Source organism: Oncorhynchus mykiss, chromosome 9 (genome assembly GCF_057628025.1).
Source record: "Oncorhynchus mykiss isolate SJ-2025 chromosome 9, ASM5762802v1, whole genome shotgun sequence".
NCBI classification, from domain to species: domain Eukaryota; kingdom Metazoa; phylum Chordata; class Actinopteri; order Salmoniformes; family Salmonidae; genus Oncorhynchus; species Oncorhynchus mykiss.
Genome location: NC_143030.1, coordinates 45,998,372 through 46,021,368, shown reverse-complemented (window position 1 = coordinate 46,021,368; position 22,997 = coordinate 45,998,372). Strand labels below are relative to the sequence as shown.

The 22,997-nt window shown below is 44.6% G+C and overlaps 2 protein-coding genes across 7 annotated transcripts in view; both read left to right on the top strand.

The window, feature by feature from the left end:
* Nucleotides 1-9,763, top strand: part of LOC110532095 (helicase ARIP4) — a 71,359-nt gene extending 61,596 nt beyond the window's left edge. For 4 of the 6 annotated variants that reach the window (XM_036988009.2, XM_090184320.1, XM_036988006.2 and 1 more), the window contains 6 exons: nucleotides 734-833; nucleotides 1,065-1,270; nucleotides 1,882-2,057; nucleotides 5,465-5,661; nucleotides 5,891-6,294; nucleotides 6,408-9,763. In XM_036988009.2, the coding sequence (XP_036843904.2) occupies nucleotides 734-833; nucleotides 1,065-1,270; nucleotides 1,882-2,057; nucleotides 5,465-5,661; nucleotides 5,891-6,294; nucleotides 6,408-7,330 (2,006 nt within the window). In that variant the 3' untranslated portion in view covers nucleotides 7,331-9,763. The remainder of the gene's footprint in view (nucleotides 1-733; nucleotides 834-1,064; nucleotides 1,271-1,881; nucleotides 2,058-5,464; nucleotides 5,662-5,890; nucleotides 6,295-6,407) is intronic. The other 2 variants (XM_090184321.1, XM_036988007.2) reach the window with 1 other exon arrangement.
* Nucleotides 9,764-9,913: 150 nt separating this feature from the next.
* Nucleotides 9,914-19,465, top strand: tmem115 (transmembrane protein 115). Its single transcript, XM_021615703.3, has 2 exons — nucleotides 9,914-16,101; nucleotides 16,425-19,465. Exons 1-2 carry the CDS (start codon nucleotides 15,245-15,247, stop codon nucleotides 16,654-16,656), a joined length of 1,089 nt encoding a protein of 362 aa, XP_021471378.1. The 5' UTR covers nucleotides 9,914-15,244; the 3' UTR covers nucleotides 16,657-19,465.
* Nucleotides 19,466-22,997: the final 3,532 nt, after the last annotated feature.

The window sequence follows — 22,997 nt, the reverse complement described above, 5'->3', positions numbered from 1 at the left end:
TCTGGTCTGATGAAAACAATATTGAACTCTTTGGCCTGAATGCCAAGCGTCACGTCTGGAGGAAACCAGGCACCGCTCATCACCTGGCCAATACCATCCCTACGGTGAAGCATGGAGGTGGCAGCATCATGCTGTGGGGATGTTTTTCAGCGGCAGGGACTGGGAGACCAGTCAGGATTGAGGGATAGATGAACGGAGAAAATGACAGAGATCCTTGATGAAAACCTGCTCCAGGTTGAACCCTGGACTTGAACCCGATCAAAAATCTCTGGAGAGACCTGAAAATAGCTGTGCAGCGACGCTTCCTATCCAACCTGACAGAGCTTGAGAGGATCTGCAAAGAAAATGGGAGAAACTCACTAAAGCTTGTAGCGTCCTACCAATGAATACTGGAGGCTGTAATCGCTGCCAAAGGTGCTTCAACACAGTACTGAGTAAAGGGGTCTGAAAGCTTATGTATATGTGATATTTCCGTTTTTAATTTTTAATACATTTGCCTTAAATGTCTCAACCACTGCTGTCTTCACATCTCCCTGACTCCATTTATCCAGTGATATATTTTACTGTAGCTATACACATGTGTTATTCAGCCTCTCCAACCCATGCTGCCGATTTTCCTATTGACTTACATTGACTATCGCCACCTGCTGGTTATTTTGGTATCTCTCCATTGTTCTTGGTGCCTGCGTGTTGGAGACCGGGGAATGACTCTTTCTATGGTTCCTTGCTTTAGGACTGGATGGGAGCACATCTGCCTCCGAGAGAGAGAGACTCATCAACCAGTTCAACGACCCGTCCAACACCTCCACTTTGGTCTTTCTGCTTTCCACCAGGTAATAGACCTCAGGAACACACTGGCAGAAATAATGATCATTTGTTTATCATCCTGCTTCTGTACAGTCACACTAGAAACCACGTTCGTTACAAACACAATCCCTCATTCACACTCACTCTCACACTCACTCACTCACTCTCTCACACACACACAGTCTCACACACACACAGTCGTATACACACAAAACATACACATCAGGTCAGTGACGTGTGCTTCTCCCCATCCCCAGGGCTGGCTGCCTGGGGGTAAACCTGATCGGGGCTAACCGCGTGGTGGTTTTCGATGCCTCCTGGAACCCCTGTCACGACGCCCAGGCTGTGTGTAGAGTATACCGCTACGGCCAGAAGAAACCCTGCCACATCTTCCGCCTGGTCTGTGACTTCACCCTGGAGAAGAAGATCTACGACCGACAGATCTCCAAGCAGGGCATGTCTGGTAAGTAACCAGCAGCTAACCAAACAAACGCATAGAATGGAATAGAATAGATACTGACTACATACGGACTACACACTGGCCTGCCGAGTCTACTAGGCTTACTATTGCGTGAACCTCTATCGGTACTGCAGAGTCTACGCTTACCCCAAGCCCCCCCTGCTAGTTGCACTTCATCCGACCAGTCCACTTCACTAGCACACACTACATCCTCTGAGCTCTGTCGGACTCTGCGAAGTCATGACTCCTCTCAGGCTAAGTGCACTCCATTGCATCCCTACTCTACTTCACGTGCACCACGGCCAAAGTGCTTTGACGCAATTGGTTTTTTTTTAAACACGATGCATCGGCCCTCTCCAATTTCAGCTCTGCTGTACACACAAACAGAGAAGGCCCACGCTCTTAGAATTGTAGTTGAAAAATAACACCTGGTTTATTCCATTTGTATACACAGCCAGGGTTTGCTGTATGCCAGGTTTCATGTCGCACGCCGATGCCTTTTCATTTAGCTGCTGATGGTCCTATGCACTCAGGGAGGGTCTGAAGGCGCACAATCTTCTTCTCTGTATTGGTGTAGTAGACTGACTCCTTCCCTCAATCCCTCTTCTCTGTAGACCGAGTGGTGGATGACCTGAACCCCATGCTGTCGTTCACACGGCGGGAGGTGGAGTCTCTGCTGCACTTTGTGGAGGAGGAGCCTGACGTGTCAGAGGTGCAGCTGCAGTCCCGCCAGGAGATGGAGGCGAGCATCAGACAGGCCTGCCAGCTCTACCCTCACTTAGTCACCAAGGTAACAGATCATCTATGTACACACTCTACATCAGACAGGCCTGCCAGCTAAACCCTCACTTAGTCACCAAGGTAACAGATCATCTATGTACACACACTACATCAGACAGTCCTGCCAGCTAAACCCTCACTTAGTCACCAAGGTAACAGATCATCTATGTACACACTCTACATCAGACAGGCCTGCCAGCTCTACCCTCACTTAGTCACCAAGGTAACAGATCATCTATGTACACACACTACATCAGACAGTCCTGCCAGCTAAACCCTCACTTAGTCACCAAGGTAACAGATCATCTATGTACACACACTACATCAGACAGGCCTGCCAGCTCTACCCTCACTTAGTCACCAAGGTAACAGATCATCTATGTACACACACTACATCAGACAGGCCTGCCAGCTCAACCCTCACCTCATCCCCAAGGTTAGAACTACACTAGATAAATAGATAGATCTGTGCACTCTGACTTCTAGGAAGATTTGGATCTACTTAATCTCAACATTTCTCCCAAGTTTTCACCATCATTGTAAAGCCCTAGTTATTTTGTTGCTTTGACAAAGTAATTGCTGAAGATTATCATTTATTGAATGTGGTTAGTGATTCATTTTAAGGTATAAAAAAAAACAACAACAACATTTTAAAATGCCCAAAAAGAGTAGAACCGGCTCACCTCCTTTTACACTATGCTTTGACTATTAGATGTTAAAAACATTTAAGGATTCGTTTCACCATATTAAAATGAGAGTTCGGTTCAAGTAACAGGTTTTGTGGTGGAAACTGAATGGGTCTAGCGTTACACGGCAACCACGTTACCCATAGATATACAGGGTAGCATTTTTTAAATCAATTTGCTCTTTTTTTGTGAATCTTGCATTCCCTTCAATTGCTTGTTACACATGACAAGCTTTTATTCCCCTTGTCACAAGGAGATTAATGGCTAATTTGAGATGAAATCGTCAACCCTGTTACTTTAGGTGTGTGTGTGTGTAATATATATTAGTGCCTTCGGAAACTATTCAGACCCCTTGACTTTTCCCACATTTTGTTACATTCCAGCCTTATTCTAAAATGGATTAAATAAATACAAATCCTCAGCAATCTATACACACATACCCCATAATGACAAAGTGAAAACAGGTTTTTAGAAATGTTTGCAAATCTATTAAAAATGAACAGAACTACCTTATTTACATAGGTATTCAATACTTATGTGAATGTAATATTTTAAAAAATATATAAATTAGCAAAAAATTCTAAACCTGTTTTTGCTCTGTCATTATGGGTATTGTGTGTAGATTGACGAGATTAAAAAAAAACTATTGAATCCATGTTAGAATAAGGCTGTAACCTAGCAAAATGTGGGAAAAGTCAAGGGACCTGATTACTTTCTGATGGCGCTGTACATATCTATAAACACCATACCCTATTAAACACTCTACCCACACCTGGTCACCAAGGTAAGAACTACAATAGAGTTCACTATTTCATATGGGATGGGTTTGGTGCCCAACTGTTAAATAACCTCTATCATTTATAATGAACGTACAAAGCAAGCTCTTTCCATGACAACCTTGATTCACCTGGTCAGTCTAACACTGTGATCCCTTATTGATGTCACCTGTTAAATCCAATTCAATCACTGTAGATCAGGGGTTGGCAACCTAAGGCACGCGTGCCAGCCATGGCACGTGAGGGTATTTGCTTTGGCCACCCCCCAAAAAATAAAAAAATTAATGGATACATTGTTTTATTCTACATAGCTTGCTAAGCCTTGGCTTGACGTTTATTTTCTCACTTATTAAATTTTTTTTATAAACTGGAGAAGATAATTTAAATTGCATTGGTATGTCAATCCTGATTTAGCCAATGGGCTTTCATTATTTTGCAGGAGTTTCATATTATTAGTTCAGTGCAAGATGACCCGCCTCGCCTCTCCCGCCAAATTCAAAACCAAGTCAGCACTGAAGACGAGAGATTAGTTTTCACGTGGCTATCAGCTAGCAAGCCTTCTTTTGTTATTTCAAAAAAGTTCAGTGTGCAAAATGTCATCAGCAAAGAAAAATAAGGCAGATGTCTGCTCATTTATTGCCTCTTGGACTAAGGAATATGGATACGTTTTACTGAAGGACCGGTCTGTTTGCGCCCCTGTGTTGTAAAACTGCTGCTTGTCGGACATCAAGTGTACGACGTCATTTTGAAACGAGACATGAGGAAAAGGTCACGGGTGAGGGGGACACGGCTGAAGGAATGCAGGGCCGTGGAGGCGTTCCTCAGCAGTTCACAGGCGTTATTTGATGGATTCCCTAACGAAGACACAATCATCTCATAGATCAAAGACATGCCCGCGTCTGTCAGAACTGTTGAAAGGCGCGTTACAGAGACTGTTGAAAATGTATAGCAGCAGCAAACTGTTGCTTTAAAAACAAAACAAAATGCACCTATGTGGCTCTTGATGAGAGTGGATGTGAATAACGTTCCACGTCTGGCAGTTGTTGCAAAGATACTGTGATTCAGAGCAGGTACGCGAGGAGCTGCTTTGTCTCGGACCCATGCCTGATACTACTAAAGGGGAAGATGAGACAAAAGCCTTCACAGATCATTTTGAGGAGAGCGGTGTCGCTTTTCTTAAAAACATATTCGCTATTACAACTGCCGGTGCCCCCGCTATTGTGGGGAGACAAAAGATTTTGCAGAGCTGATTTTGAAGATGAGCTTGGCCACCCCGTGTCACTGTATCAAGAGAATCTGTGTTCTAAAATCAAGCCTGTGGTGCTAATGGACAGTGCCTCTGTTTAGCGAGCTGTGGAATCCTTCCGTTTTTGTGGGCAAATTAGACATTCAATAGACACTTAGTTGTAATGCACTGTATGACAATCATAACTGGCACGCAGGGCGTTAAAAATGGTAGGATCAATTGTAAATTGGCACTCCACACACGAAAGGTTGCCGACCCCTGGTGTAGATGAAGGGGAGGAGACCGGTTAAAGCAGGATTTTTGAGCCTTGAGACGTGGATTGTGTGTGCGTGCCATTCCGAGGGCGAATGGGCAAGACAAAATATTTAAATGCCTTCGAACGGGGTATGGTAGTAGGTACCAGACGCACCGGTTTTAGTGTGTCAAGAACTGCAACACTGTAACAAAACAAAAAATCGCGCTCAACAGTTTCCTGCGTGTCGCAAGAATGGTCCACCATCCAACTTGACACAACTGTGGGAAGCATTGGAGCCAGTATCCCTGTGGATTGCTTTCCAACACTTTGTAGAGTCCATGCCCCGACGAATTGAGGCTGTTCTGAGGGCAAAGTGGGTTGCAACTCACAATTAGGAAGGTGTTCCTAAGGTTTTGTACACTCAGGATATAATTATCATTTTACTCAAACTACTCTCCATGCCGGTCTCTCTAGCAACCCTTCCACCACGATTCTCTCCTGGTGGACCGGCGGGAGATGAAGCTCACCAAAGCAGAGAAGAAGGCTGCCAAAAAGAGCTACGAGGACGAGAAGCGTGCGTCGGTGCCCTACACGCGGCCCTCTTACGCCCACTACTACCCCGCCAGCGACCAGAGCCTCACCAACATCCCTGCCTTCAGCCAGCGCAACTGGTGAGATGGTCCCCCAAAGACAGACATTCTCTTAGTTCCTGTTTTCACCCGAACAATCTATTTTCTCAGGAATATACTATACAATACTACAGTTGCTTAGTCAATGTGATACCAAGTTTTTAATTCCTTTAAACTGTTCTTTTAACCCTCCACCCTCAATTTGGACTGCCAATTCACCACCCTCTCATCTTTCCTCTCCCTTGACCCCCCCCCCCCCCCACCCTTTCAGGCGCCCACCCCCTCGCCAAGATGAGAAGCCCGTGGCCAGCGTCCGCCCCGTTCAGTCAACTCCAATTCCCATGTTGCCTCGCCAGGCGTCTCATGCCTCCGCCTCCACGGCAGACTCCGACTCCAGCTCGGGCTTTCCCGTCAACTACCTGCAGAAGGCAGGCGTCTTCGTCCAGAAGATCGTCACCACCACAGATATCGTGATACCAGGAACCAACAGTTCAACTGATGTCAAGGCCAGGATCAGTGCAGGAGAGAGCATCCACGTCATCAGAGGAACTAAAGGGACCTACATCAGAACCTGTGACGGGAGGATCTTTGCCATCCGTGCTGCAAGCAAGCTCAAGGCAGGGGAGGAGAACTCAGCCGTTGCACCCAAAAGTAGCAATCCCAACTCAACTCTTAGTCAGTATAAATTCTACCCGTTTGGTCCATATGGATCTGTTTTTGAGTGCTGATGGTTTCTGTTAATCTAGACCAGAGAGCAGTATCTGACCCGTCTGTCTTCCCTCCCTCAGACACCCAGAAGGCATCGGAGGACTCGACGAACGGCACCAGCGGCTGTGTGACTCGCCCGCTCTCCCCTGACAGCCCCGAGATCCTGAGCGAGCTCCAGAGGTACACAGCTGCAGCCGGAAACAAGATGCAGCAGCAGGCCTCCAAGGCTCTGTCTGCAGGATCCTTGGAGACGGCGCTGGCAGAGAGCACCAATGGCAGCAGCGTGACCAGCCATGCCAAGCCCTGGGGAGAGACCGCGGCCCAGCCCAACACAGACTCCACGGCCGCCCTGGACCTGAAGGGCACCAAGCGCAAAGCCTCCACCCCGTCTGCCGACGAATGGGCCAACAACAAGCAGCTGGCCCCCGGCAAGCGCACCTCGGCCCCGTTGCCCCCCCGGGGCTTTCCCTTCACCAGGGGTTACGGCCTCCCGCCCATGGGCCTCAACCCGGCCATGCTGGGCTCCATTGAGCAACCCCTTTTCATGGGAGCTGGCTCGCCCTACTTCCAGCCCCACAGCCAGATGGGTGACCCCTGTCTCATGTTCCCCATGACCTCTGACCCCTTCGGCCTGGGTGACAGCACCCTAACTAGCTCCTCCTCCAGGTCTTCCTCCTCCACCACTACCAGCTCCTCCTCGGCTGCCTCTGACTCAGCCTCCCTGGCTCCCTTCATGCTGGGTGCTGGTATGGCTGGCATACTGCCCCCAGATTTCCCCATGTCCTACGGCCAGTCCGTGGGCATGTACCCTAGCTCGCTTCTCCCTGGGGGGCTCCCGGCCGCCACCCCAGGCCCCGCTGGCTCCAGCTTCCTCTCCCACTTCCCCTCCTCTGGCCTGATGGGGGCGGGGCTGGGTCGCTCTGACGCCCACGGCTCGGCAGAGAACGCTGGTAGTAGCTCAGACAGCGATGACGATGATGTCATTGAGGTGACTGGACAATGAGAGCCTCCAACCGTAGGGAGGAGGCATGTGGGTTGTAGGGGACAGTTAGTGGATTGTTAGTGCTAGATCTGGAGAGGAAGGGAACGGACAATCAAGTCCCATCCACCTCCACTAACTAGCCCTTTTTCCCATCCCAAGTGCAACATGCACGCCGTTCTGAAAATGAGTCTATTGGAATATAACACAAACTGGACAAAGCAACAAATCCTTATGCTGAATATCTAATTTAAAAATAAGAAAATAGAAGAACTGAGCACCAGAGAAAACGTAGATGAAAAGGAAACGGACTTGGGGCTTCCAAAATCTTCTGTCCTGTCCTTATTCAAATCACTGAAGCGACAGCTGGGTTTGAACCTGCAGTGACCCTGAATCGCCACCAGGGTGTACTGTTTGTTCAGAAGACTGACTAATTCGCTTGGTTGTCTTCTAAAACTTTTTGCATTTTTCCAACAGTTGATGATAGACTAGGTTAATAACTAACTGACAGTAGACTAGAGTTAATAAATCAAATTGAGAGACATAGTTGGTAGTAATTATGGTATGGCACAAAATATCTGTTAGACGATATTGTTCTTGATTGTCATTATTTTCTACTGAATATTATTTTATATGGTAGTCCTACTCTAAAACTGTTTTCAAAATCAATTTGATTTGCTCTTGAATTAACTGCCAGGACAGAAGTGTTGGATGACAATCCGAAAATGGGCGAGTCGAGACTGAAGTTAAAGAAACCGTTAGGCTCTTTGTTGGGTGAAAATCTAAAAAAGTATGAACCTTCAACTCAAAGAATGTACGCTTATTTACGCCTTTAATGCAGATCTTTGGGATAGGCGTCACTTTCGGGAAGATCTGATTTCCACGTTTTATGTCATCTTCTGCATTTTTCTGATTTGATTGCCTTGTCTACCGGTGATGATGTGAAAACATTGCTCTTGCGAAGGGCCAACTGTCCAAAGGGACGGTGAATTGAAAATGCCTTGCCTCTGTCTCTGAATGTTACCCAGTGGGAGTAGAGAAACAGCGAGACGGGCAGTCCTAGGGACCTGAATCTCACCCATAGTCTTACTGTAGCTTCTCTAAGTGATGCAAATATGACCTGTGACACCTCTGTGTGTGTCTCTTTCCCTGTCTGTTTCTGCACTGGGTACCCAAGTGTTCTAGAGTAGAGAACTTGTCTCATAATGGCTCGCTCTGTCTCGTGGATAGCTTGAACACTTGTTTTCTGCTCCTTTGTCTCATCTCTGGCATATGTGATTTCAACTGGAAAAACAAACCAGGGTTCAAGGGGTCATTGTCAAACCAAAATAATTTGAGCAAATTCAAAAATAGCTGTGCCAAAAAAAAACTTCAAGCACTCTCCAGAGAGGATTATTCTCTGACGCGACCAAATGTCACCAACTGCTATTGGCCTAAAGAAGAGGGTGTCTTTCGAATTTGGTCACAGAATGTTATTACTGACTTTGTTGTGAGCTCATTGTAAAGGGGGAGGGGGGGGGTTAAGTGTGTGAGACCTGGTTCTGTTTAATAAACAGCACTTTTCATTTTCGTTACTTCTGACTGTTACTGCCCCTCTCATTACTTGCATAGACTGACTGTCTCAATCCAACCCACTTTGGGAAGAGGGAAGGCCAGCCCACCACCTCCACCAAGTCCCTAGCCTTGAGTCTCTTCAGCAAGAGCTTTAAACTCCAATTCTTGCATTTATTACGATACCCACGTATCATCAGACTTGTTCTTCTTTTCATTCATACCACACTTAATGTGCTTTTCTTTTTTCAACGTTTGAATTTACCAAATTCATGTATTTATGACAGTGCATATTTATTCATTCTTATTTTAAATGTTTGTACTTTTTTTTGTTCTGTTTTTGTTTGTAAGGGGATTTTTTTTGTATGTTCATTTACTGGAAGATGGCAATTATTGTGTTCCGTGACTTGAGAAATGTGATTTATTAGACATCTGACTGTGTGAGTTTCAGAACCATCCAATCACGGGCGGTCAAACCACTCATTAGCAGAGAGAAAATGTCACCCAGTGCTTTTGTTTTTTGTTCATATCATCCAGATGTTCATTTGAATCTATATATCCTAATGGCAAATGAAAGCTAGTTCCCTCCGTTTAATGTTTTCAGTTGTTGTACCACTCAATCTTTTTCGTAGCTTTCTACTTGAACTTCAGTATTTATTTATAAATCGATTCAGTCGGCCACCAACTGACTATCCAGTAAATTCCATTTAGTTAAAAGGGATACTTCGGGAAGTTAGAGGTAGTTTTTGCGAGCCAATGCTAACTAGCGTTGGCACAATGACAGGAAGTCTATGAGTATGTGCTAGCATGGTTAGCAAAGCCTGTACAGTACATAGTTTGTGAATGGACATGTAACAATGGATGGCTTTAAGATCTTTTGTAAATAAAATAATGTTTTGAATGGCATTTCAAGTTCATTTACTTTGATAAAAACGCAACTGTTTAATCACACACTATCTTATCTTACACACAGGTCCTCAAGCACTATCTGAACATAAGTAACTCTTTCACTTAACTTTTGGAGGGGACTGAGCAGTGTCTAGAGACCTGTCCAGAGTCATATGCATCAGATGACATGACCTAAAATCAGATGAAGAGGGCAAAATTGTGAATAGCTGTCAGCCTAGATGACAGTGCATTTAAAAAAAAAAGTTGAAACAAACACGTTTGATCAAAACTGTTATCTTTACACGGAGACAGGTTTACTGTTTTGTACGTAGAATGAATTTATAGTTGTTGTCTGGTGCGTGCTTTTAGTGTTTACAACAGCTTGGGTGAAATGAGCTGTCTGCCAGCCTTCAAGTTGAGAATGTTGACATGTTGTGACTATGAAACGGAGGTTCATGTACGTCGACTTCGCCAGTGTATATCTTAAATTACTTAGAAGCCTTAGATTTATCATCATCAGCTATGCAAGCAGATTCTGTTCAGTTGTATCTGGGAACAAGTGCTTTTACGTGTCGTAACATTGTATAAAAATTTTTAAAAAAGGGATTCCATGATGTCTGCTTTTTCCAGGAAGCTTGGCCACGGTGGACTGGATGTCACTTGACGCGTTTACCGCTCTCTGATGTTGTAAGCTCTGTGTTGCCGTCTGATCTATAATGTAAAGTTGTAACGGCTTGGGAATGGGAGATGCGGGCAGAGATCTGGGACTGTCACACTGCCATGGTTTTCTCTCCCCGTATGGGTCCTCTTACATGACCAAGATGCGTGGACATTTGTGTGTTTTTGAATTGAAGACTCTGTTTGGGTTGCCTAACCTTGGCCCTTTACATAAACCAACCCTTTACATAAGTCGAACGTTCACAGGGATTTGGGTCATGCAAATTGTCTCCCTCACCGCCATCGCACGCTCACAATTTAACCTCGCAGGACCGCTGGTTTGTCTTTTTGATTCTGTAAAAGCAGAACTGTTATTCAGAGAGATGCATCAATATTCCAAAATGCTGACATTGACATTAGAAAACACTATCCGAGCAGTACAATTGCGTCCAGTGTTGTGGTTCTTGTTCTCCATAAGGAAAGTTCCACTGAGGCATCCCAGATCCAAGCATGTCTCATCTGAGTCTCGACAAAACAGCCTTTGTCTCGTGTTTTTTATCACTGTAAGTGAACAAGCGGATTATAACTCTGCTTACTTTACACATTTTTTGGGGTTTGTTTGCGGGCGTGTCCATTTGTATGCCTGTCTTCAGAGGACAACGTGCAAACGCACCATTGTTCTTTGCCAGTCAAAGGTCCCTCAAATGTTGTTTTTGGTAGCCAGCCATTATTCACTGTATTTCCTGCCAGTGAGCTACTCACGTTATCTCGGTTTGATATCAGATCAGATTTTGCTGTGCTCTCTCTATCTGTGATGTTTGATTCTCAGAGTTCTGCTGGCTTTGTCTTTTTTTACACCTGAGAAATGTGAATTCTTTAGTGTAATATTTTTTTTATGGCAATTAATTACTGAATAAAATGAATGTGTATGCAGTTATCCCAGTCATTTCTGTCTCTTTAATCAATGCATGTTCAACCTTATTTTACCAGGTAAGTTACCTGGGGAATAGCTACAGGGGAGAGGAGGGATGAATGAGCCAGATGGAAGCTGGGGATGATTATGTGGCCTTGAGGGCCAGATTATAATTTAGCAAGGACACCAGGTTTTTACACCCCTACTCTTACAATAAGTGCCATGGGATCTTTCGTGACCACAGAGAGTCAGGACACCTGTTTTAACGTCCCATCCAAAAGACTGCATACACCGAGCCGAATCACACCGAATCACTGTCCTGGGGCATTGAGTTTGGTCTAAAAACATGAGGAAATAGTGCCTCTAGCTGGGCCTCCAACACCACTTCCAGTAGCATCTGGTCTCCCATCCAGGGACTAACCACAACCAATGCTGCTTAGCTTCAAAGGTAAGCCAGCAGTGGAATGCAGGGTGCTGCTGTCCATCTCCAAACATGTCAGTTTGAATACATGTCCGTTTTAGTAGTCAGATTAGCTTCTCACTACTCAGACAGCTAACACTCCATTTGTAGCTAGTCCAGGAAACATCTATAGAATTCCATATAGAATCCCTAAAATGTAATAAGATCTCTGGCAAAAAAATAACATCATGATGATATTTGAGGTAAGTATTCCAGGTGGGCGGAGAGATGGACCAGGGATGATGTGAACACACAGGCCAATCCTTATTATTTTATCACAAAAAAAAAAAACAGATTGCAAGAGAATCCTCAAAGCAAATAAATGTTGGGAATTAGGCTATGCATAAAGAGCTGGAGGCTGACAGGCAGGCACTGAGACTGGAGCATCCCTTGACTGCTGTGTGGTGGGGGTGACACAAAATTGTGCTGAATTTGAAATCTAGTCTCTGAAGAGCAGCCTAGCCTAGATCATAATCCAAGTAAAAAAGCTATCCATGACCCATAAACGGGTTGGTTGTTTAGCAACAAACTATGGTGCAAAACAAACAGGGTTGGTAACAATTTAAACAATATTTTGCTTCCAATGTTTATTGAAAATGCATACATTTGCACAATGAGCACTAGTCTCTCAAACGCATCATTACAGCTGTTGGTTAGCTAGCTACTGCATTTGAACCATACTAGCATTGACATGAGGTCAGTCAAAACACCTCAAATCAAGACATGGTATCAAAAACCAGATTAAACTAGCTGCAACGAGTCACGATTCCCCACAGGGCAGTTTCTTGTCATTGTTGGTAGCTATCTGGCCATCCAAAATCACAGCATCTCACAGACTTCTGTTTGTCAGCGAACCCATCTATAGGCTGCCCTACCATTTGGAGCGAAATGAGGGTGAACGGGTATCTGGCGAGTGGAACAAGTTGGCGGGTACACCGGAATGGTTGTCAGACATGGAGATGGAGTCAGGGGAACCCATAGAGGTCGGTAAGAAGACGGGCAGGGGGGAAAAAAAGAAGAAAGTGGAACACATTAAGAGTAAATATCGAGTGCTGTAGAATGAAATTGAACATGATGAGAGTGAGGATTAATTAACTGCGGCGGCAGGTGCGGTTCAAGACCGCTGAGTTTGAGCCTCATCCAGATGGTGATAAATATGATATTTGCCCAGTGGGAGTGAGATTTTTGGACAGAATGGATCCTTGCCTTCTGGCTGATCCATATATGGTGTCAGATTGGGTGGGAAAAAAGAGGTTGGGGAATGTTGGGTCGTGAAAGTGACTTGAAGTGGAATCGTGTCGTTTTTTTGCGTTTCTGCCATTCAGAGTGAGCGTGCGCTCTGCACCACACGCCTGAGGACAATACCTGTGTTTTGATTTCCTCTCCGGAGCAGGGCCCTGTTGAAAGGACTGATAACTGGAGAGGCGTTAAGTGTTGAGCAGGGTCAACTGAAGTTGAAGATTCCCATTGTCTGTGACGCCCAATGTTTGTTGCGATGCAGATCCGGTGAAGAGCGTGGTGAAACAGAGAAGACACTGTCTGTACTATTGGGTTTTGATGCAGAGTCTAAAGTCAAGTTAGGATTTGTCAGTTATCCCGTGAGAGCTTTTGTCCCAAACCCATTATGGTGTTTTAGGTGTCAAGCTTATGGTCATGTGGCAGCAGTGTGTAGGAGGGAGAATCCTAGGTGTGAGAAGTGTGCAGGAGGACTTTAGACATAGGAATGTGTAGTATCTTTGGAAAACGTTGTATGTTTAACTGTAGGGGTACCCACATGGTGCTGGAGATCAGAGGTGTCCAGGGAGAGAAAGGCAGGTTGAGGTTGCCAGCATCAGAGTAGTACAGAAGGTGTAGTATGCTGAGGCAGGGAAGAGAATAGTAGAGGAAGATGGATGAGGGATCCTGGACCAAAAAAAAGGAAAGGGAACCTAGTCAGTTGTCCAACTGAATGTATTCAACTGAAATGTGACTTACGCATTTAACCCAACCCCTCTGAAATCAGTAGAGTGGTAGGAATAGCATGTGCTTCAGTATGTTTGTTTTTTTGGGCATTCATAGCCATGGTGATCAACTGTACCGCAGGAATGGAATGAAAATCACAGAGGATAGATGTTGTGGTGGCAGCTGTAAGAGAAGTACTTGGGTGTACGAGATTTTACTGTAGAAGAGTTACAAGGTGATTTAAACAATAGTGTCCCGTCCTCTTAGGCTGCTTTCCTGGTGCAGGATCAAATGGGGCCAAAGTAGTGGAATAGTGGTGAGGTTTTAATGGGTGTAGGGTTAGTTGGTTGGGCAATTTTTTTCACATAGTGTAATGAATTCATACTACATGATAGTAGGCTGATGCAGAGTCAATACAGTAGGTGGTGGCATGCACCTATACTATTTATTTGCGGCCCTCCATAATGAAGAAGAAGTTAAAAATAATAATAATAACAACTGTTTCCCATAGTGCTCCAGTGCACCACGCTGGCGTGACTTGACGCTTTGTGTGTTGGTGACGGTGGCAGTGAGCCCAAGACTCGTTTTTTGGTCAGTGTGTGTGAAGTGCTGGATTGCCAGTCATCTGTGATTTTATATCGGAATAACGTTGACGTAACCGAATAGGCTCTGACATTGTGAAGACGTCATGGATTTCGCGTGAATCTCCGATTTTTGATCACCTCGACAACATTGTTTTGAAGGCCTGTAGCTACTGCTAACTAACGTTACAGGAAAAACTCGAGCTACTGTGGCTAGCTAGCGGTGAATCCTGGGCCGAGGAAAACAAGTGAGGCGCTGGTGCTAATTGTTGTCGTTTTTGGAGTTATACTACTCAAACCCTTTAATCGTCTTATGAATTCGAATGGTGGATATAAAACATCGTAACAAACTGTCAGACTTCTTTCCCTAGCCATTTAATAGCAACTTAGCAATAACAAGCTAACTAACTTAGCTTATTAGCTACTTATTCCAGCGCTTGCTAGCAAGCCAGCTAATGCTGAAGTATTAATTTAGCCAGCTAGCTAGCTGGTTGAAGTTCTTGGTATGATTTCTAAAGTACAGTAACTATTTAATATTTGTGATGTATGTAAGCTTCGAGTATGACACCGTTTGGTGTCAATTGAGAGTAATTCACAGGTTGCTACATATGTTAGCTTAGTAAATTAGCCCAGTTACCTACTCTTAATATCTAATCACACTAGTAAGTTCAGTTCGGCAACTATAAAGGGTTATAGCGAGGTAGCAAAGTTTCCCCATCAAGTGTTTTTGAACAGCAATACCATTAAAGGTTCATTTAAACCACCCATTAGCATTGATCAGTCAGATTCTTTCCCCTATGAAGCATCATTGTCGAGAGTGGATGTTGTCTGTATCAGCAGATTACGTTTGTTCTTCTTGGCACTGCTGATTAACGGCCAACACGTGAGCAGCTGCAGGTCATACAAACTTACTGATCGGCCCTTGCACGATACTGACAAAAGACACAATGAATCGCTATCTGCCAGTTGCACGACAGCACTTCTTGGGTGCATTAACCAACACTAGCGTTGTGGTGAAGTCCATAAGTGCCATAGTGCTACTTCTGTATCTGCTCTCGTGGGCAGTTGACACTCCATACGCCCTGGGTGTGACGCCTGGCTACCTCTTCCCCCCTAACTTCTGGATCTGGACCCTGGTGACCCATGCTGTGGTGGAGCAGCATGTGTGGGGATTGGTGGCCAATGTTGGGACTGTCATGGCCTGTGGCCGGCTGTTGGAGCCTCTGTGGGGCGCCTTGGAGCTGCTAATCTTTTTTGCCGTGGTCAACATCTCTGCAGGCCTCCTGGCGGGCCTCTCCTACTTGCTCACGTACGTCGCCACCTTTGACCTGGACTACTTGTTTGCTGTGCGAGTCCATGGGGCACCAGCTTTCCTCGGGGGGGTGTTGGTGGCCCTCAAGCAGACCATGGGGGACACGACTGTGCTGCGGGTTCCACAGGTGAGGCTCAAAGCGTCCCCGGCGCTGGTCCTCCTCTGCCTGGCCCTGCTACGCCTCTCTGGCCTGCTGGAGAATGCCGCACCACTGGCGGCCTACAGCTTTGGCGCCCTGGCAGGCTGGGTCTACCTGCGCTTCTACCAGAGGCACAGCCGGGGCCGTGGGGACATGTCAGACCACTTTGCCTTTGCCTCCTTCTTCCCTGAAGCGGTGCAGCCAGTGGTGGGGCTGCTGGCCGGCCTGGTGCACGCAGCCCTGGTGAAGATCAAGGTGTGCAGGAAGATGGTGAAGCGCTATGACGTCGGGGCACCTTCCTCCATCACCATCAGTCTGCCGGGGGTGGATCCCCAGGACACAGAGAGGAGGAGGTGAGTGCTGTAGAGGCCCAAATAAACACACACACACTCACACAGGGATCCATTACAGCACACAGCCCAATATTTGTTTACCTTCATTATGTGGCTGACACACTTGCAAGCTGTCACGCATACACTATTTGTCCTCAGTTACATAGATGGCAGTTAGGCCTACATATCACCTCGCTCTGCACCTGGAGAGGATCAGTGGCTGTTTGAAAGGGACTCCGAGACACCTGTTATGCCATGATGTAATGCAAACATTTGCTCGGCCTTGCTTGGTAATGGGCAGACACGGTTTATTTTACAACGGACTCTGTCTGATCGTCTTACAGGCAGTTGGCGCTGAAGGCCCTGAACGAGCGACTGAAGAAGGTGGAGGACCAGTCGGCCTGGCCGAGCATGGACGACGAAGAGGACGACGATGAGGACGAGGTTCGGGCCGACACCCCGCTGCTCTCTGGACATGAGAGAACCTCGCCAGTAGGGGGGTCTAATGGTTCCCAGAACACCACGGGACAGGAGTCCAGCATCATCAGCTTTGAGGACGCCCCCTCCAGCTCATAACAGACACACTGATACACTCAGCTATACTAAGTTTTGAATAGCACACACACTAGTGACTACACCCCCCACCCCCACACACACACACACTAGCTCTAGCAGTTTTTGACACATTGTCAGGCTTATCAGTTTTTCGCTCTGACTCGCCGAAGTTGTACACAGATTGCTCTCCTGGCCCCACCCGCATATGTCCATTGAAACATGAATGCAATGTACAAACACCTTGGACTCTCCCTAGTTTGTCACGTCTCTCCTGAATAAACTATTGAATGGTTGTACAAAATGTTTTTTTAATTACAGCTCTTTTGACCCGAGACGCCTGCTCCACACCTGCTGCTCTCGTCTGACTCCCAGACCTTGTGTCTGAGACGCTACGACCGGAGCAGAGACTCTTGGCAAACTCTCCATCTGTTGCTGTGTGTTGCTATTGTCCCAGAGCAAGCTTTCAGCAGACGGATGCAGATTCTCAATGGTTTTCTAGGTCATCCTTTTGTGCTGATTGGTGTTTAGTCTTTAATGTCTTTGACATCTTTTCTCTCTTTTCCATCACTGAAAGACAGTTATGGCCAAATATATATTGACACACTTGCACTTTTCTTAAATAATTCCCTAATACTTCTAAAATAAATTAAAAACAAACAAACAGTAACCACACACTGTATTTTTGACATTGCAGAACCAATTTAGCTTATTTATCATTTTAGTTTAGTCCACCAACTGCGGTTTTCAGATCTCGCCAATACGTTTTTGATATGACTTTGCTGGCCACTTCAGAACAGTCCAGCATCTCTTCTTAACCATTCCTGGATGCTTTTTGATGTGTGTGTGTGGGGGGGGGGGGTTGTTGTTGTCCTGCTGGAAGACCCACAGCCTTCAGTGGAGACACATTTTCTGGACACTGGGTTCAACACTGGACTCCAAAACACCTGATAATCTGCTAATTTCAAGCAACCCCACAGCATTACCAAACCTCCCCCATCTTTGATTGTAGGGAGGGTGTTATTTTCATTGAAATAATAAATAATTTGTCAGTAAACCCAAATCTGTATTGCCAAAGAGTTCCGATTTTGATTCATTGGTCCACAGAACCTTTTCCCCAGGATTTAGGCTTGTTTAGGTGGGTTTTTGAGAAATTCAAACAGGCTTTTTTTGTCTCCAGCAGTGGGGTCTTCCTATGTTTACTAACAACCAAATTAGGCATTCAAAGAAAATAACACCCTCCCTAAAATCAACCATGGGGAGGTTTGATAATGCTGTAGGGTTGCTTTGCTGCCTCTGGCAGTGCAGGACATCAGGAAATCTGCAGATTATCAAGGTGCTTTGGAGTGCAATGTTCAACCAGGTGTCTTTGTCAAAGGTTGTGGATCTTCCAGTAGGACAACAACCACAAACACGCATAAAAAGCACCCTGGACTGTTCTAATAGTCAGTGAAGGGTCCAGATCTGAATCACATCTGTGACGATCCATCTATGGCGAGACAGGGCACTTCTCAAACATTGAAGAATAAGAGCAATTTGTTGCTGAAGAGTGGGCCAAATTGCCAGGAGAAAATGTACAGAAAGCTTATTGATGGCTACAGGAAGCATTTGTTGGAACTACTAGCTCCTTTGTTGGAGTACTAGCTCCTGGGTGCCAATAATTTTGTTCATGCCATTTGTCTTTATTTTCTAAATTAAAATTGTAAACTTAAGTTTGCAAAAATAAAACTGGGTCTGCAATGTGGAAAATCCAATAACAATTGTGTGGAGACCAAACTTTTTTTTACTATTTCAACTTATTTTAGAAGGGTGTCAATATATTTGGCAACAACTGTAGGTCTAGATTTGACCCCCCAGCTATTTTACCACAGCTAGATCTTCTGTTTTCAAATGTTTCCAACATTTATGGGGCACCTGATAATTGGACAAGTTGCTCTGTGGATGATGATGATGTGGTTGTTTATTGTTTATTTTTGCTCTGAAGTCAGAGTTGGATTACTCGAAGGGGAACCATGGCCATAATAGATTGAAGGTGTGTGGGTCTATCTTCCTTTTTGTTCATACTGTTGATTTGTGTTCTGTCAGAATCTTTAGTTTTTCTGGCCAGCCAGTTTAATTTAGTTTCTTTTTACCCGAATGAGTGTGTAACAGGGAGAGCTAGAAGACTAGATGTTGTACACAGTGGTTTCCGGTCATTTCTGAATGGTTCTGGCCTGACAAAGTTCAGCAGCTTTTGACAATGACGGAACAATACAGCCACTGATGCAGGCTCTCTTCTCCCCAGGGAACATCTTGTCGAAATCTCTTGCTCTTTGTTTCTTTCTAGTTTCTCATTTTTTCCCCACTATCTGTGTCACGTCTCTCTTGAGTCTTTAAATCAAATAACTTATTTATGAGGTTTGAAATGTTAAGGTGTGGTGAAGGATGCCAATATGGATGCAGTTCTGTTTAATTTGTTGGGGAAGGTGGCCCAAGGATTGGTTCTGACGCCGTTCTGTTTAATTTGTTGGTGAAGGGGGCCCAAGGATTGGTTCTGACGCCGTTCTGTTTAATTTGTTGGTGAAGGGGGCCCAAGGATTGGTTCTGACGCAGTTCTGTTTAATTTGTTGGTGAAGGTGGCCCAAGGATTGGTTCTGACGCCGTTCTCTTTAATTTGTTGGGGAAGGTGCCTCGAAGCTTGGTTTTCACAGATTTTCCGTGCACCAGACAGGTTCCTCAGATTTCCACTAACGATGTGTTTCTCTTTGTACTGTGACCGTTGCGCAGACTCCTATTTAGTTTCAGATATTTCTCTGTCTCTATATTAAATAAAATACGATTGTATGAAATGTAACAGTGAATCGTCTTTTTGCAACACTGGGTAGGTAGGTAGTAGTATAGGATATTTATTTAGGGTGCTGCTTGCTTGCCCCTCAAATGTGCCACTAGATGGAGCAGCTAACGGAAGGGTACCTAAACATTTCTGCAGCATTGAAGGTCCCCAAGAACAAATGGAAGAAGTTTGGAACCACCAAGACTCTTCCTAGAGCTGGCCAAACTGAGCAATAGGGAGAGAAGGGCCTTGGTCAGGAAGCTGACCAAGAACCCGATGGCCACTGACAGAGCTCCAGAGTTCAAGAACCTTCCAGAAAGACAACCATCTCTACAACACTCCACCAATCAGGCCTTTATGGTAGAGTGGCCAGACGGAAGCCACTCATCAGTTAAAGGCACATGACAGCCCGCTTGGAGTTTGCCAAAAGACACTAAAGTACTCTCAGACCATGAGAAACAAGATTCTCTGGTCTGATGAAACCAAGATTGAATTCTTTGGCCTGAATGCCAAGCGTCACATCTGAAGGGAACCTGGCACCATCCCTATGGTGAAGCATGGTGGTAGCAGCATCATGCTGTGGGGATTTATTCAGCGGCAGGGACTGGGAGACTATTCAGGATTGAGGGGAAAGATGAACAGAGCAAAGTACAGAGAGATCCTTGATGTGAACTTGCTCCGGAGCGCTCAGGACCTTAGACTGCGGCGAAGGTTCACTTTCCAACAGGACAACGACCCTATGCACACAGCCTAGACAACGCAGGAGTGGCTTCGGGACAAGTCTCTGAATGTCCTTGAGTTGCCCAGCCAGAGCCCGAACTTGAACCCAATGGAACATCTCTGGAGAGACCTGAAAAGAGCTGTGCAGTGATGCTCCACATCCGAGAGGATCTGCAGAGAAAAATGGTAGAAACTCCCCAAATACAGGTGTGCAAAGCTTGTAGCTTTTCATTCCCAGGAAGACTTGAGGCTGTAATGGCTGCCAAAGGTGCTTCAACAATGTAGAGTAAAGGGTCTGAATACATGTAAATGTAATATTTTTTATACATTTTTGATTGAGGCTGTAATGTAACAAAATGTGGAAAAAGTCAAGGGATCTGAACTTTCCCAATGCGCTGTATGTCATGACATGCGCTTTGAAGTGACAAGCTTTTCCGTTGATTACTCCTAGCCTTATTTAGGTGACTTTGACTTACTTTAAAAGGCCTAATAGTAACGTTAAGAATATATCTAGCTTGACTTCTGATATGTGTGACTAACACTAACAGCCGTGATAAGGGTAGTTGAAGTTGTTAAACGAAGGAAGGAAGCATAACCGGTCCACTCCCTGATTATCGTTCTCCTAGCAGCAGGATATTATGTTGGCAGATACATTTTTTTCAAAATCAGAGTCGCCCTTGCAAAAGACATGTTAAACTTTGGAAATATTGATTTATTTTTATTTTTGCAGTACATATTGTTTTCACAGCATTGCAACCACCTTTGAACTTTATTCTACTTTGTTCTTAACATTGTATTATTTACACCAGCATTTATTTTGAACGTTTACACCAATACTGGTATGTTGAAAGCTATTGTGTAGGCTATATTTAAAGAAACACACTTAATAAAATACAAATATATGTTATTGGAATTACTCAACAGAGTCTCAAAGTTAAATGGGTCTCTGGTGCTGGGCAATCAATTTAATAAAGAGTGATGGTGACTCATTACGCTACTTACTTCATTCAATACACTGTAATAGACTGTACATGAGATGCATATTGGCTTGTAGAGAACACTTTACTACCTGACCTAGCTAAAGTGAGGTGGGAAATACTCAGCAGGGTCTCTACTAAGCAACTTTAGCCCTGAAATTAATACACACTCAACAACAACAAAAGAAAACGTTTTTTTTTTATCGAAAATAAATCAAATTTATTTACAAAATAAATGTAATGATTAACCAGGCTACTAGGACACAGTATAATCACACTTTCTGAACAGCAATGGAAAAAAAAATATTTACAAGTTGTAGGCCGATATGTGCTTCTTGATCTATCAAGGTTAGCAGTATACAGTAAAGGCCTATTAACTAGTTTCAGCAACAAACAAAAAAACGTGGATTATTTACAAGCTATATTGTCAAGCTATAGGGCAGCAAAGGCACTTTTTGTAGCGTTTACAATGCACTACGGAAGACAAGGCTGACAGTAAACAGTACAATCAAGCTTTCAGAGCAACAATGGAGAACAGTTACAAGTTTACAGGCCTCTAATGTGTTGCTTTAGCAGTATACTGTAAATGCCTATCAACCAAGATTTCTAAACCAATAACAGAGACGAGATTGAAAGATAATCCCGTTTCCGTATTGGATTATCTATCAAGGTCAACAAAGGCTTTTTCTGTAGAGTTTAAAATGTTAAACATGCACTTGCGTGCCATTGTGACAACGCATATTCACACTACCGTCTAATAAGACTGCTTTACAGAATAAGCACACATAAACACCCCAACTACTAGCATCTGACTGTTTTCTAAACTGGTGGGACGAATGAGAAAAATCATAGTTTAGTGTCACATCCACTACAAATCCATGCATTGCCAGATACTGTAATGCCATGTATTTCTGAAGTGGAAGTAGTGTGTCCTTTAATTCACGTTCATACTGATTTAGGAATCCATCATTTTAAGATTTAATGTAATGCAATTACTGCTACTGGAATTACTGCTACTAATTACTGCTACTATGCTGCAGATCTACGGCTATGACTGTCCAATGTGACGTTAAGTTGACAGGCACTATTACGCGCTCAAAACGCCACCAGTTGTGCACCGTTCCAGGCACATTTGGCACAGTCTCTTTGCTGTCACAAAACAGACTCTGTAATTCCTGACTCACAAAAGACATTAACACAAATTGCAACTTCAGATGTGAATTCAAAAGATCATTGAACCCATCAATTATTCGGTCATTGAACCACTTGTTGTCACTGCTTAATATGTTATAATTCTCTTTAGCAAGTGGAGATGGAAGACGTTTGGCGGTCTCTGGAATTTGACGTTTAGACCCAGATGAGTCATTTATCAGAACACAGATAGATGACTTTTGTCTTTCTGAAGAAAATGTTGCACTTTTTCACTATGTTACTTTTCGTACGATACCAGATAGAACACAGCTTGCTTCAGGAATTATTGGACATTCTCTAAGGTATATATTGATACTTGAGTTTGCCATGTAATGTGTACTATTCCCCAAATGGGTTATTATCTGAAAATGCTATAATACTAGATAAGAGATGTATGTTATATATGCAGGATATTTTATTTGTCAGGCCAAGCAATTGATCTGATGCTCTCCTTCTCCATGGCTGACGTGAGTAAGATATTTAAGCGTGTTAACCCTCGCAGGGCTGCCGGCTCAGATGGCATCCCTAGCCCTGTCCTTAGAGAATGTGCAGACCAACTGGCTGGTGTGTTTACGGACATATTCAATCTCTCCCTATCCCAGTCTGCTGTCCCCACATGCTTCAAGCTGGCCACCATTGTTCCTGTACCCAAGAAAGGGTAACTG

Coding starts and splice junctions, on each gene's coding strand:
- tmem115 (XM_021615703.3), top strand. CDS start 15,245: ATGAATCGCTATCTGCCAGTTGCACGACAGCACTTCTTGGGTGCATTA. Junction 16,102..16,424: donor CAGGACACAGAGAGGAGGAG/GTGAGTGCTGTA, acceptor ATCGTCTTACAG/GCAGTTGGCGCTGAAGGCCC.